This window comes from Pangasianodon hypophthalmus, chromosome 1, assembly GCF_027358585.1.
Source record: "Pangasianodon hypophthalmus isolate fPanHyp1 chromosome 1, fPanHyp1.pri, whole genome shotgun sequence".
Classification (NCBI taxonomy): Eukaryota; Metazoa; Chordata; class Actinopteri; order Siluriformes; family Pangasiidae; genus Pangasianodon; species Pangasianodon hypophthalmus.
The window spans coordinates 11,662,330-11,675,712 of NC_069710.1; the positions used below are offsets into that span (position 1 = coordinate 11,662,330).

Genomic DNA, 13,383 nt, shown 5'->3' on the forward strand with positions numbered 1-13,383 from the left:
TGTTGGGAGTGCCATATTGATGACATGCAAAAAGGTGTCAACTAGACAAGGAAATTGTCTATATAGTTTCTGTTATCTTGGCATTCAATGTGGACAGCAAAGAAAGAATTTCATTGTTCAGGGAAACTTGGTTTCCTCACTGTGCACATGACAATAAACGCTTTGAATCTTTGAATCTTGAATCTAGTGGAAAGAGACTGAGGCAGTTTCCACCAAACTGCAATCATTTTCTTAGCTGCTGTAACACCAGCAAGTACAACTCATTTGTTGGGTTTAGAAATGGTATGTGTTGACAGATTGTTCAAAATCAATACAGGTAAGGTTGCAAGTACTGAATTAGAAAACAGATCAGATAACTTGGATGCTAAATCTTTCCAAAACTGAGTGTTACAACCCCACTTAGTCTAGGGGTATGTGGGGAATAACACTTATTTGATTATTAAAAATATCAGTTATGTGTGTGTAGTCAGGGACCAACAACCAGTAGTGCAAATCAATCCAGGTGATTTATTTATCTATATACAAGTGGAAAAGTGTGTGGTGCCAAGTGATAGTGGTAATATTTACAATAACACGTAACAAGACACAAAAGGGGAAAAGGGACACGAATGGCACCAAAGCAAAGAAATGAACAAAACAAAACAAGTCGAACTATTTTCAAACCCTCTAACCTAACTATAACAAAAGATAGAAAAATAAATCTTCAGCAACCAGGACACTCTAACTACCTACTCTATCTATGCAAACCAAAAGTACAGAGGGTGGTGCTCGCTCCTAACCTAATGTGTCTAATACAAAAAAAACGGAATTCCTACGTGCTGTACAATGTATGTCACGTGACGTACTTACCTGTCCACTTTTCCCCAACACTAACAGAGTCACAAAACAGGGTAAGGAACACTAAGTTTAACCAGACAAACAAGTGACTAGAACAAAGCGAGGGAAACATGGAACAATTGACATACAAGAACAAAAACTCCGTAAGGCAGCGTAACTAGAACACAGGAAAACAGAGGTACAATAGGGTTTTAGTTTTAACAACCAGAACAACAACTTCCACATGAATGAATGGCTGCAGGTTTTAAATAGGCGGGGTCAGAGGTGGATTGGTTGTCACAGCCGATGACATCAGCGGAGGTAATCGAGACAGACAGGAACGTTATCCAATGAGGCATTTGCTGCAGAGAGAGAGATAGAGAGGGAGGGCGAGAGAAAAGGGGAGAGAACAAAACACAAAAACACACGGACATACCCCAGAACGTAACACTGAGCAACAGGAGGGCAGTACCAAATCATATCAGAAGAAAGGTACCTGGTACTTTGCTTTGACACAGTTTACATAAGGGATCATGTATAGCCTTCATGCTGTAGAGTTTAAGACGGGTTAAAATAAGTTATATGCATATAGTTAAAATGAATTTTCTGGTGATCAGGGTTGCAAGACACAGCATTACAACTAAAGCCAGGGTCGAAACTTGAGTGATCATATTCTGGAAATCTTGTATTTTTATTTTTATTTAAACAGTGGAACTAAAAAAGATTTGAGTTTCTCACTGACATAATTCTCCATAGTTCCATTTCTGCCATCTGGAAGTTATAGTATGGTAGAGAAATGTAATGAAATATGAACAACACTGAACAACACTCCCTTAACTTTAAGATGGAAAGCCCACAAAGAACATGACGCAATGGAGCTTCAAGTTAGCCACATTCTCTAAGTAAATAACTTTCAGCCATACTACTAAGTATATTTATTAATATAATCACACTCACAGGGTTTGTGTGGCATATCACTGTCAAATATATATGAAATACTATAATATGATCATTAATATAAGCACATTAATATATACAGTAAATATATGGTTAGCATGCATGGTATAAAGGATTCTCGCTCTAAGTTGAAGCATTACAGTATTTCTAAAAGTCAAATATGATCAACATAATATCTCCATAACATACTCACAGTCTCACAAGTTACCCCAGTCTTACAAATACATCAGTTAGCAAAGCTTCTCTCCATAACCAGTTCTGCTCTGTCTGTCTGCCAACTTTTTTAACATGCCCATTTTTGTTTGGACAGCTGTAGGCAAAGAATATCTGCTCACCTGAAGCAAAGACATGATAATGTATAGCCTCAGTTGTTTCCGTATTCCGAGACAGTGACGTTGACCATTCTTGGCCAGAATTCACAGCACAACCCACTGAATAAAAAATGTATCTTCTCTTGTAACACATACAAGAGTCTGCACATTTTATTTCTGGACCATGACTGCACCAGAAAATTTTCCACAGCTTGTGAAGGGCCTGTAGTTGTGTGTCATTTTAACCAACATTTCAAATACAAACATTTGTAATCCCTTCCAGCAGTCACAGAATGATGGATGCTTTAGACAAATTTATTTATTTATTTATTTATCTTTGGAAACTTTGCTATGGTTGCTTACATACTGCTTTCAGTGGGAGCCTGCAGGGGAAAAAAAAGAAATAAACCAAAGAGTGCAACTGTGCAGGCTGTTTACATAGACTGTTATTGTGAAAGCCACACTGTGTATATGCCATATGTTCCAACCTAGAAAATCATTCATCACTTGTTAATACATGCCTATTTAGTTTAAGTTTTATCGCAAAGGACATGCAGATGCTATCAGCCATATAAGATTTTTCTTTAAAAAAAAAAAAAAAAACAAGTGTCTACTCATTCTAAGCCATCCAATCCTCTAATAATTAAATATATTCAGTAAGTGACTTCCTTCTCTGACATTGGGTAAACTATTTGATTGTTTGTCTGTTGAGACTAAACTTGCATGTAAAACAATGTGCAAAACTGACCACACCCTAAAGAAATGTACAAGCTGATTTACTGGCAAGATGTAGAGAGCATTAACAATATCAGAAAATAATCAGCAGTAAGTAACAGTAGTGAAAGTAATTTTACTTCACACTGGTTAAACTGTCCAAACAGTATGACAAGTGAAATACAAAAGAGACATAATAAGATTTAATAGTAGATTAAATAGCAGATTAGTAGATAAGTGGATTAAAGCGATAATGACTACAGTTTTGATTTTGTTTTTGTGGTGGAAATCACTGAGGAGCGTGAGTACTTAATGGACCTCCTCTCTGGGAACTCACTTTCATTTGTTGTGCACTGACCAAAGCAAACAGGAAACCACTCTTTCAGGATCTTTAGAAATAAATTCCTGAATTTCTGCCCTACAAAGGCGTAGATTATGGGGTTGAGGCAGCAGTGACTGAACGCTATGGTTTCCACCCACTGCATAGCCATGTGCAGGTTCTGATCCCACTGACAGCTGGCCATGTAGCCCAAGTGATGCATTAACTTCATGAAAATGACGATGTTGTAGGGGGTCCAGAAGAGGAAGAAAACAGTGACCAAGACCAGCATGAGCCTGACAGCTTTGTGTTTCTTCTGAGACTTTACGGTCATTAAGATGGGGATGATGCGTGAGTAGCAGAACACCATCACTGAGAGAGGAATGATCAAACCAAGGATGTTCAGCTCAATGTAAGAGAATGACATCCACACTGTCTCTTTAGAATTTTCCACTTTGCATGTCCATACATATGATTCATTTTTTTCTTGGGAGAAAATGATGGTTGGCAGAGAAGCTCCCAAGCTAAGTGCCCACATAAACAAAGCCAGGGCTATACTAGCTCTGACAGACCGGTGCTTGGAGAAGAGGGAGGTATAGGTGTGGACAATGACAGTGTAGCGCTCAATGGTCATGAGGATCATGAAGAAGATACTTCCATAGAATCCCAGCATGTAGAGCGCTGTCACTGCATGACACATGAAGCCCCCGAAGGTCCATTCAGTGTTGGCAGCGTAGTGGGCCCAGAAAGGCAATGAGATAAGGAAGAGGAGGTCAGAAAGTGCCAGGTTGAAGAGGCACAGATCTGATATGTTCAAATTTTTGTGATACTTGACCAGGACACACAACACCAGGCCATTGCCAATGAATCCCACGATGAAGACGATGCTGTAGAGGGAAGGGAGGAAGACTCGGCTGAAGGCCATTACTTTGGTGTTGTTACAGACTAAGAAATCATTATTTGTGAGGTTGTAGTAAGCAGAATAGTCCTTAGCTGTTTATGGGGGAAAAAAACATTGGTATCATCGTATGTTACATGAAAAAATTACTTTAATTTAAAAAGGCAGAAAAGAGGCTAATGCATGTTTTTTTTTCTCTGTGGCTGCAGCTGAATTTGGTAACATGGTGACTTTAAGACACTCGAGAAAAAGTGACAATTTTACAGTTTTATCATTGTGATGGACTCCCATCTATTGGCAGCTATAAATATTGCCTCTTTTCCGTAATCTACTCTAAACAGTATAAAAGTACTCATCTCAAACCATGTATAGAGTCACAAAATTTTTTGAGACTCAGTAATAAATTCAGATCAAAGAATCAGAAACCAGCTTTCTTCTGTTAAAGAGACAATGAACCCAGTGTCAGTTTTAGTCATTTCTACTCATTTTTGCACAGACAGAAGAAATTTTAGGCACAGCTTAATGACTGTAGTAATAAAAATTAATGGCCAACAAGCAGCTGAAAAACAGAAACATTCCACCTACTTGTCATGTTGTGGTACATCGTGACTGGGTCTCCTCAGCCCAAGAATGATAGAGAAAGCAGCCTGTGTATGCTGGCATATAACAAGGAACTGTACTACAAGAGAAGCTTCATAAGGCGGAGCTTTGTCTTGTTGCCAGAAAATTTATTTTCTGGCAGGTTAGCGTCTATGTAACAACAAAACAGAAACATGCAAATCCAAAACATTTATAAACCTATGTACGTACCATAAATAAGAACTGTACAATCTTAATTGTTATTAAACTGTTGTGACAATATGTATTATAGTCAAATGGTAACGCATACAGTCAAGTCCATAAGTATTTGGAGACTGACACAATTTTCGTAATTATTTTGAAATAAAGCAATCAAGATGTGATTGAAGTGTAGACTTTCAGCTTTAATTCAAGGGGTTTAACAAAAGCATTGCATTAACAGTGTAGGACTTACAGGCATTTTTTACAGAGTTCCTCCATTTTCACAGGCTCAAAAGTAATTGGACAATTGACTGATAAGCAGTTTCATGGCAAGGTGTGGCCTGTTTCCTCGTTATTTCATGACAAATTAAGGAGATAAAAGGTCTGGAGTTGATTTGAAGTGTTGAATTTTCATTTGGTAGCTGTTCATAGGAACTCTCAATATGCTGTCCAAAGAGGTCTCAATGCAAGTGAAGGAGGCCATCGTTAGGCTTAAAAAACAAAACAGACCTATCAGTGTCAGGACCGGTTATTCAACGCTTTTTAGTTCAGTGATCAAAGGTAATTTACTTTATATCACATCAGCATGTGTTTTATCTCCGTTAATGCTGAAATCAGGTTAGTGTCTCGGCCAACACGCCAGCATGAGAGACTTTTACTCAACTTTACCCTACCAGCTTTTCTCTCTAACGCATGTAAGTGTACAATTGCATTCCAGAAAACACATTGAATTTGGTTATTCTAATATTTTATTTTAAAATAGACATACTAACATCGAATAAATACTGCTTTTTCTGTCTTGCAGGTCATCATGCACAAAAAAAGTCATGTTTTTTTCAGGAACAGTTAAGGTTGTGTTCCGTAAGGGGCCACTGGGAGATCTCCTTCAGGAGCCAACTGAGAGGGCCAGGCTGATCAAACATAACCCGTCTCTGCTGGACAAGTCGGCACCAGTGAAGGAGGAGTTTGTCAGACAAAATGCTCTGACTGTGGTCCGTCAGAGAGGAGGTGACTTTCTTTCTTTATTTATTTATAAAGCACTTTCACACAACTACCGGTTGATCCAAAGTGCTGTACAATACAGCTAAAAAACAAATAAGAAACCACAAAACATCAAGACACAATATAGCAATACAATTGACATGGCTAGGTAAAAGCTATTGACAAAAGATGTTTTTTAAGCTGGTATTTAAATACTGGCAAAGAGGGCGCAGCTCTAATAGAAGCTGATAATTTGTTCCATAGAATAGGACCGGCAACATCAAAGGCTCGATCACCTCTGCAATGGAACCTCGATCTAGGGACAGAGAGGAGATCAAGATTACTAGATCTTAGGGACCTATTTGGTTTATGAGTAGAGATTGCCTCAGAGAGATATGATGGGGCTTGATTATGCAGAGATTTAAAAACAAAAGTTAAAATTTTAAAAATAATTCTAAATTTGACTGGTAACCAGTCCGAGGTGACATCTCGGACAGGAGCGAAGTTTTTGGTGAATACATCCTGCAGTTTGGCAAATACAAGGGGAAGTCCTTCCGGTGGCTCCTTGAAAATGATATGGGGTACACCGTCTACCTGATGAAAAACCTTGAGCAGGAAGAGGCTGCAGGAGTCTTTAAGGCAGAGGGGCACAGCAAGAACAGTCTGTTGTCCTTTGTCAATTATGCCCACAGCTTTGAGGAAATCCAGTCTCTTCTTAGCTATGTGTCCAAAATTCCAGCTGCACCAACATCCTCATCGGAGGATGACCAGCTGGTTGGTTTCGTAGCTCGTGCAAAGAGTACATGCCGGGAGATTTGGAATAGCAGGGCTGATGGTTATGCTTCCTTCATAATGGGGGTAGCCTGTGTCCCAGGGACACGGACATAACTTCAGCAGTACCTGCGGAATTGGCACCAGTCAGCCTGTCCGTCCGTGCTTGCCTGAAAGTGCCATATCTGAGCCCATGGGACAGTTGTTTATTTTTTTGCGTTTGCTCTTCTGAAGGAAATGTTTGCCATTGTATCAATTGGTATAAACAACAATATAGCTTGCAGTTGTATTATTTTCCACATATGTTATGCTTCAGTTAACGCAGAAGTATATTAAATAAGAAATATATTAAGTATATATTAATATATAATATATTAAGTATATTATATAAGAAATTCAAATACAGTGAAAATGCAACCCACTAATTCTTGTCTTTCACCAACACAGAAATGGATGAAGATGATGAGTTGGAGAGTCCAATGCTGAACATCTCCCCCTCCAAGCTACGGGTGCAGTGTAAGTATTTCTGTCTGTACTGACTGCATGTAACGAATTGATTGTGTTTCAAATCATTTTCTGTCATATGTTTTATAAATGTGTTATATATTTTAATGTTTTGTGTGTTACAGCTAGCTCCACCACCACCATCATCATCATCATCGTCATCATCCTCAGCTGCTGAACTGAGACAGTCTACGGAAAAGGTTTTTACACATTAAGCACAGCACTGGAGCACAGTTCTCTTGAATTGTGAGATGAAATGTTCTCCAGGTCTGAACAAAAATCCTTTCGTCAGTGGTTTGGCCATGTTCTGGCCATGTTTCACTAACAAATGTGTGTGCCGTTGGCAATATATTAGTTGTCTAAGGGGCTTGATTCCTCAACCATGATGAACTGACACCAGCCACAATTAGAGTAAGTACTCTTTTTTACTCTTTTTTTTTTCTTTTTTTTTTTATTGTTAAGTTTTAAATATTTCTGTCTACTAACACATGATGAAATGCGTGTACTTGCATTTTGCCTTTTAACATCCCTTGCTTCAGTTTGAAATGATTGTGACATTCCTTGAGCAGGCATAATGTATCCTTTTAATTTATAGTACTAAGATAAGCAGGTAAAGTAAGAGTAGGGTAATTTGAACCTTTTATTAACACAAATGACAAGATTTTGTATCTTGCAGTACCATCTGCTGCCCTCTCCAATGAAAGCATTATGTTGTGTTGAATCTGTTCTAATTTTATAATGGATTGTTTATCCATCTTTTTAGAAAATCTCTCATCTTCAGAGACATCACATGGTAAGATTGTAGTTGTGCACTTATCTGTATCATGAATGTAGTTGTTTTTCTTTGTTTAATGTCTTTTCTTATCAAGACTTTAAAGCGGGTTTTTAATTATTGTTTGTCTGTGTATTTCCAGAGCCATTCTCCCCTTGGTTCTTCAGTGTGCAGCCCACCGCCTCTGCAACAGACAGGTCAAAGTAAGAATGATTAATTTGTGGCTTTGTTACCAGGCACGAGTGATGACCGTAGTCCATGGCTGTAACTGTAATTAGAAAATCTTTATTCTTTTGTCTTTTTATTTCGGTCACAATCAGGCACATCAGCCCTTCCTAAGATGCCCTCCTCCACAACCTCCTGGCTACGATGATGATGTCCGCCAGTGGAAGTGTTCCCATCAGCACAGGATCTGGATGAAGACAGAGCTGGAATCCATGAGTCTATGCCTAGGGTTGCCGCCTGTGAAATATATCTTTTGCTTATATCTTTCACTTGGGATGAATATTTAACTAATGTAGATATGTTTTTTTTTTTTACTTTATTTTACAGGGTAATTAAGCTTATATTAATATGTATATATGAGCAGACTTATGTGTGTGTATGTGTTTCTTCACTATTATTGCTTTTGGTTTTCACTGTTCTATTGAAGTGTTTAAAATGCAAATAATTTAAAAAAAAGGTAAACACTAATTGCTTGGTGTAATGTGGCTCTGTTTGCAGGTTTCATTATTTACTCTGTTGCACACATTTAACTGGTATGTTAACTTAAGACTCCCATCGCTCAATAAACCATATGCATTCAACAGTGGAATTCATTATATTCGAGTAAAACCTTATTTAAATTTCTCATTTACATTGCAAATTCAACATAATAAAAATAAAAATGTTTCATTTCACTTATTGACATTTTGGAAAAATTAAGAAGTAATAACAGTATAAAACTCTGGTCCAGACAAATATTAAAATATAATGTGAAAAAATCTGATTGGCTATGACATCATTTCAGCACCTGGTACAGCAGCAGAAAAGCTTCAATTTGATTGGCTGGCACTGCGTGCCAGCTATACACTACTGGCGAGGAGAAGCGGGTCTTGAGTTCGCAGAAGGCCGACTCAGTGTCCTGGCTCCAGCGAAAGCCGGCGGGGGTGCCCTTGGTGAGTGTTGATAACGGGGCTGCAACGGAGCTGAAGTTCTGGATAAACTTGCGATAAAAATTGCCGAACCCGAGGAAGCGTTGGACCTCTTTTACTGATGAGGGGGTAGGCCAATCCACGACTGCACTCACCTTTTTTGGGTCCATTTGGATTAGACCGGGCTTGATGACGAATCCCAAGAACTGGACCTGGGTTACATGGAAATCGCATTTCTCCGGCTTGACGTACAGGTGGTTGTCCAGAAGGCGTCTGAGGACTTTGCTGACATGGGTAACATGCTCCTGCAGAGAGCTCGAGAAAATGAGGATGTCATCCAGATACACGAAGACAAATTTGTTGAGCATGTCCCTAAGTACGTCGTTGACCAGGGTTTGGAAGACCGCAGGAGCATTAGTGAGGCCAAAAGGCATAACCAGGTATTCATAGTGCCCCGTAGGCGTGTTGAAGGCCGTCTTCCATTCGTCACCCGGTCGGATACGCACCAGGTGGTAGGCATTACGCAAGTCCAGTTTGGTAAAAATCGAGACCTCTTGAAGGACCTGAAAAGTGGTGGCCATGAGAGGTAGGGGATAGCGGTTGCGCACAGTGATCTTGTTGAGCCCCCTGTAATCAATACACGGCCGAAGACCCCCGTCCTTCTTCCCGACGAAAAAGAACCCCGCCCCAGCAGGGGAAGTGGATGGACGGATAATCCCGGCTGCGAGGGACTCTTCAATGTACTCGTTCATGGCGGCCCTTTCAGGAGGGGACAACGAGAAGATGTGACCTCTAGGGGGACTGGAGTTAGGGACGAGGTCTATAGTGCAGTCGTAGGGGCGATGAGGAGGCAATGAGGTGGCTTTCCTCTTACTAAAAACTGTCTTGAGGTGGTGGTACTGCGGGGGAATACGAGACAGATCTCTGGTCTCTAGGGACTCGGGAGCAGGGTCAGGGTCTCTCTGGCCAAAGCACGTAGTCTGGCACGACGCACCCCAACTGAGAATTGCCCTCGTGGACCAGTCGACGTGTGGGTTGTGCTGGAGGAGCCAGGGGTACCCAAGGATGATGGGAATCTCGGGAGACTCGTAAGGTAAAAACAAATCTCCTCCTAGTGCTGGTGGACGGCCAGCTGAAGGGAAGAGGTAAGATGGGTTATTTCGCCAGGGGCTAGCGGCCTACCATCCAATGCTGTGGCAGTCATGGGAGCAGGAAGGGAGTTCCTGGGGATCTGGAGTCTCTGGGCTAGGGAAGTGTCCATAAAGTTCCCAGCAGCGCCGGAGTCAATTAAGGCCTGGAGTGGGTGTTGCTGGTGACTCCAGGCGAGAATAATGGGAAGGACCAGCCCGGAGTCAGAGGGAGCGGCAGTGCGAGTTATTCCCGTGACAGTCCTGCTTCGCCTGTACGGGACTGGGCGTTTCCGGAGAGCTCAGGGCAAGAGGTATGGAAATGGCCAGACCGACCACAGTATAAGCAGCAATGTTCCCGCATGCGACTATTTCGCTCCACAGGGGAGAGGCGGGCCCTGCCCAACTGCATCGGTTCCGAGGGGTCTTGGGGGTCAGAGCACCCCTGAACTGCAATAGGGCTGGCTGGCTGGGTGGGAGCATGGCGATCTCCGGCGATTATCCAACCTGACAGCCTGGTCAATGAGGACCTCAAGGTCCCGGGCAGGCTCTCTAGTAGCCAGGTCGTCCTTGATTGCCTCGGATAGCAAGAAGCAAACCATGAGGGCTTCGTCGTTCCAGCCACTGCCAGCGGCTATGGTCCGGAGCTTGATGGCATATTCAGCAGCACTGTCGTTACCTTGACGTGAGGAGCCTGGTAGAGGCTTGCCGGCTGCTCAAAGGGTGGTCAAACACTCACTTGAATTCCTCTACAAACCCAGAGTAGCTTGCACAGAACAGGGCTTGCGCCTTCCAGACAGCCGTTGCCCACGAGAGAGCCTTTCCAGAGATAGGCTTGATCTTGGCCGGATCAGACGGGAAGGAGGAGGGCTGCAGCTCGAACAGAAGGGAACACTGGGTCAGAAACCCATCACAAGCACTAGGGTCACCCAAGAAGTGGGAGGTAACTGAGGTTCAGCTACTGGAGTGGGGGCTCGAGACTCAGGAAGGGGCACGCCGAGGTAGTGCACAAGAATATTTATTAAAAAATCAAGAAAATTACAAGGGCAAAAACGGGGAGAAACAAGAAGGTAATGGATCTCAAAAACGAAGAGGAGGCAGGGGAACTGAAAACCGCCAAAAATTAAAAAGAGAAACAGGAAAAAAGACAAAAAAAACAAGGCGAGGGCGCTAGAAAAAACACAGAAGATATTAACTCGAGAGAGGCAACGATAAAGACAACAGGGGCTTAGGCAACAACAATGACCAAGCGGGGAACAAAGGCAAAAGGGACAGCTTAAATACACAGAACGGAAACAAGACACAGGTGAAAGCAATGAAACCAATTACAACAAACAAAACGAAGACGACATCAAGTGGGGAAAAAAAAACATAACACAACAAAAAACAGAAAAAAGGACCAAAACTCTGACAATCAGAGACATAGCAGAAACTTTAGCAGTGGCCAAATCAACAATTTGGTACATTCTTAAAAAGAAGGAATGCACTGGTGAGCTCAGCAAAGGCCTGGAAGACCACGGAAGACAATTAAAGTGGATGATCGTAGAATTCTTTTCTCGCTGAAGAAAAACCCCTTCACAACATCTAGCCAAGTCAAGAACACTCTGGAGGAGATAGGCGTATCCTTGTCAAAGTCTATAATCAAGAGACGCTTTCATGAATGTAAATACAGACGATTTACCTCAAGATGCAAACCAGTGGTAACACTCAAGAACAGAAAGGTCAGATTTGCTAAAAAACCTCTAAAAAAGCCTGACCAGTTCTGATGCAAGTTGTACCAGAATAATGGGAAGAAAAGAGTATGGAGAATGAAAGAAAGAGTTCATGATCCAAAGCATACCACATCATCTGTCAAAAATGTGGAGGGAGTGCTATGGCATGGGCATGTATGGCTGCCAATGGAAATGGGTCACTGGTGTTGATGATGCGACTGCTGACAGAAGTAGGAGGATGAATTCTGAAGTGGATAGAGCTATACCTTTTGGTCAGATTCAGTCAAATGCAAAACTGATAGGGCGGCACTTCACAGTACAGATAGATAATGACCCAAACATACCGCGAAAGCAACCCAAGAGCTTTTTAAGGCGAAGAAATTAATGGTTCTTAAATATCTGATGACCTCAGCCCAATTGAGTATGTGAAGACAAAACTGAAGGCAGAAAGATCTACAAACAAGCAGCAACTGAAGGCAGCTGCAGTAAAGGCCTGGCAAAGCATCTCAAGAGAGGAAACTCACCATTTAATGATATCTATGGGCTCCAGACTTCAGGCAGTCACTGACTGCAAAGGATTTGTATCCAAGTATTAAAAATAATCCTAATATTTATGATTGGTAGTTTATCCAATTACTTCTGTGAAAATGGAGGGACTCTGTAAGAAGTGGCTGTAATTCATAAATATTTAATGCAACATTTTTGTTAAACCCCTTTTAAATCCATTGTGGTGATGTACAGAGGCAAAATTATGAAAATTGTGTCACTGTCCAAATATTTATGGACCTGTCTGCATTAAGGACAGACTCCTTCATGTGTTATGTCATTCACTCATACTAAACTGAGTGAGACAGAAATATCTAGTGAATTAGACTGTTGTGGCCACAGGAACCTAAACATGGAGACGATTAATAATATTATATTTTATTTTAAGCTTGGAACAATGCATAAATAGATGCTGGAGTCACTCCTATTACAACCCCAATTAGTCTAGGGGTATGTGGGGAATAACACTTATTTGATTATTAAAAATATCAGTTGTGTGTGTGTAGTCAGGGACCAACAACCAGTAGTGCAAATCAATCCAGGTGATTTATTTATCTATATACAAGTGGAAAAGTGTGTGGTGCCAAGTGATAGTGGTAATATTTACAAATTATTTACAATAACACGTAACAAGACACAAAAGGGGAAAAGGGACGCGAGCGGTACCAAAGCAAAGAAATGAACAAAAGAAAACAAATCGAACTATTTTCAAACCCTCTAACCTAACTATAACAAAAGATAGAAAACTAAATCTTCAGCATCCAGGATGCTCTAACTACCTACTCTATCTATGCAAACCAAAAGTACAGAGGGTGGTGCTCGCTCCTAACCTAATGTGTCTAATACAAAAAAAAAACGGAATTCCTACGTGCTGTACAATGTATGTCACGTGATGTACTTACCTGTCCACTTTTCCCCAACACTAACAGAGTCACAAAACAGGGTAAGGAACACTAAGTTTAACCAGACAAACAGACTAGAACAAAGACTGGCTAGAACAAAGCGAGGGAAACATGGAACAATTGACATACAAGAACAAAAA

General features: G+C 41.0%; 1 protein-coding gene across 1 annotated transcript; it reads right to left on the bottom strand.

Annotated features, from left to right (window-relative positions):
• Positions 1-493: 493 nt before the first annotated feature.
• Positions 494-4,630, bottom strand: LOC117596361 (C-C chemokine receptor type 5-like). The gene is made up of 2 exons (XM_034301260.2): positions 4,601-4,630; positions 494-4,110 (listed from the first exon to the last, which is right to left on the bottom strand). The coding sequence occupies exons 1-2, from the start codon at positions 4,617-4,619 to the stop codon at positions 3,056-3,058; spliced, it is 1,074 nt and encodes a 357-aa protein (XP_034157151.1). The 5' UTR covers positions 4,620-4,630; the 3' UTR covers positions 494-3,055.
• Between the last annotated feature and the right edge of the window lie 8,753 nt (positions 4,631-13,383).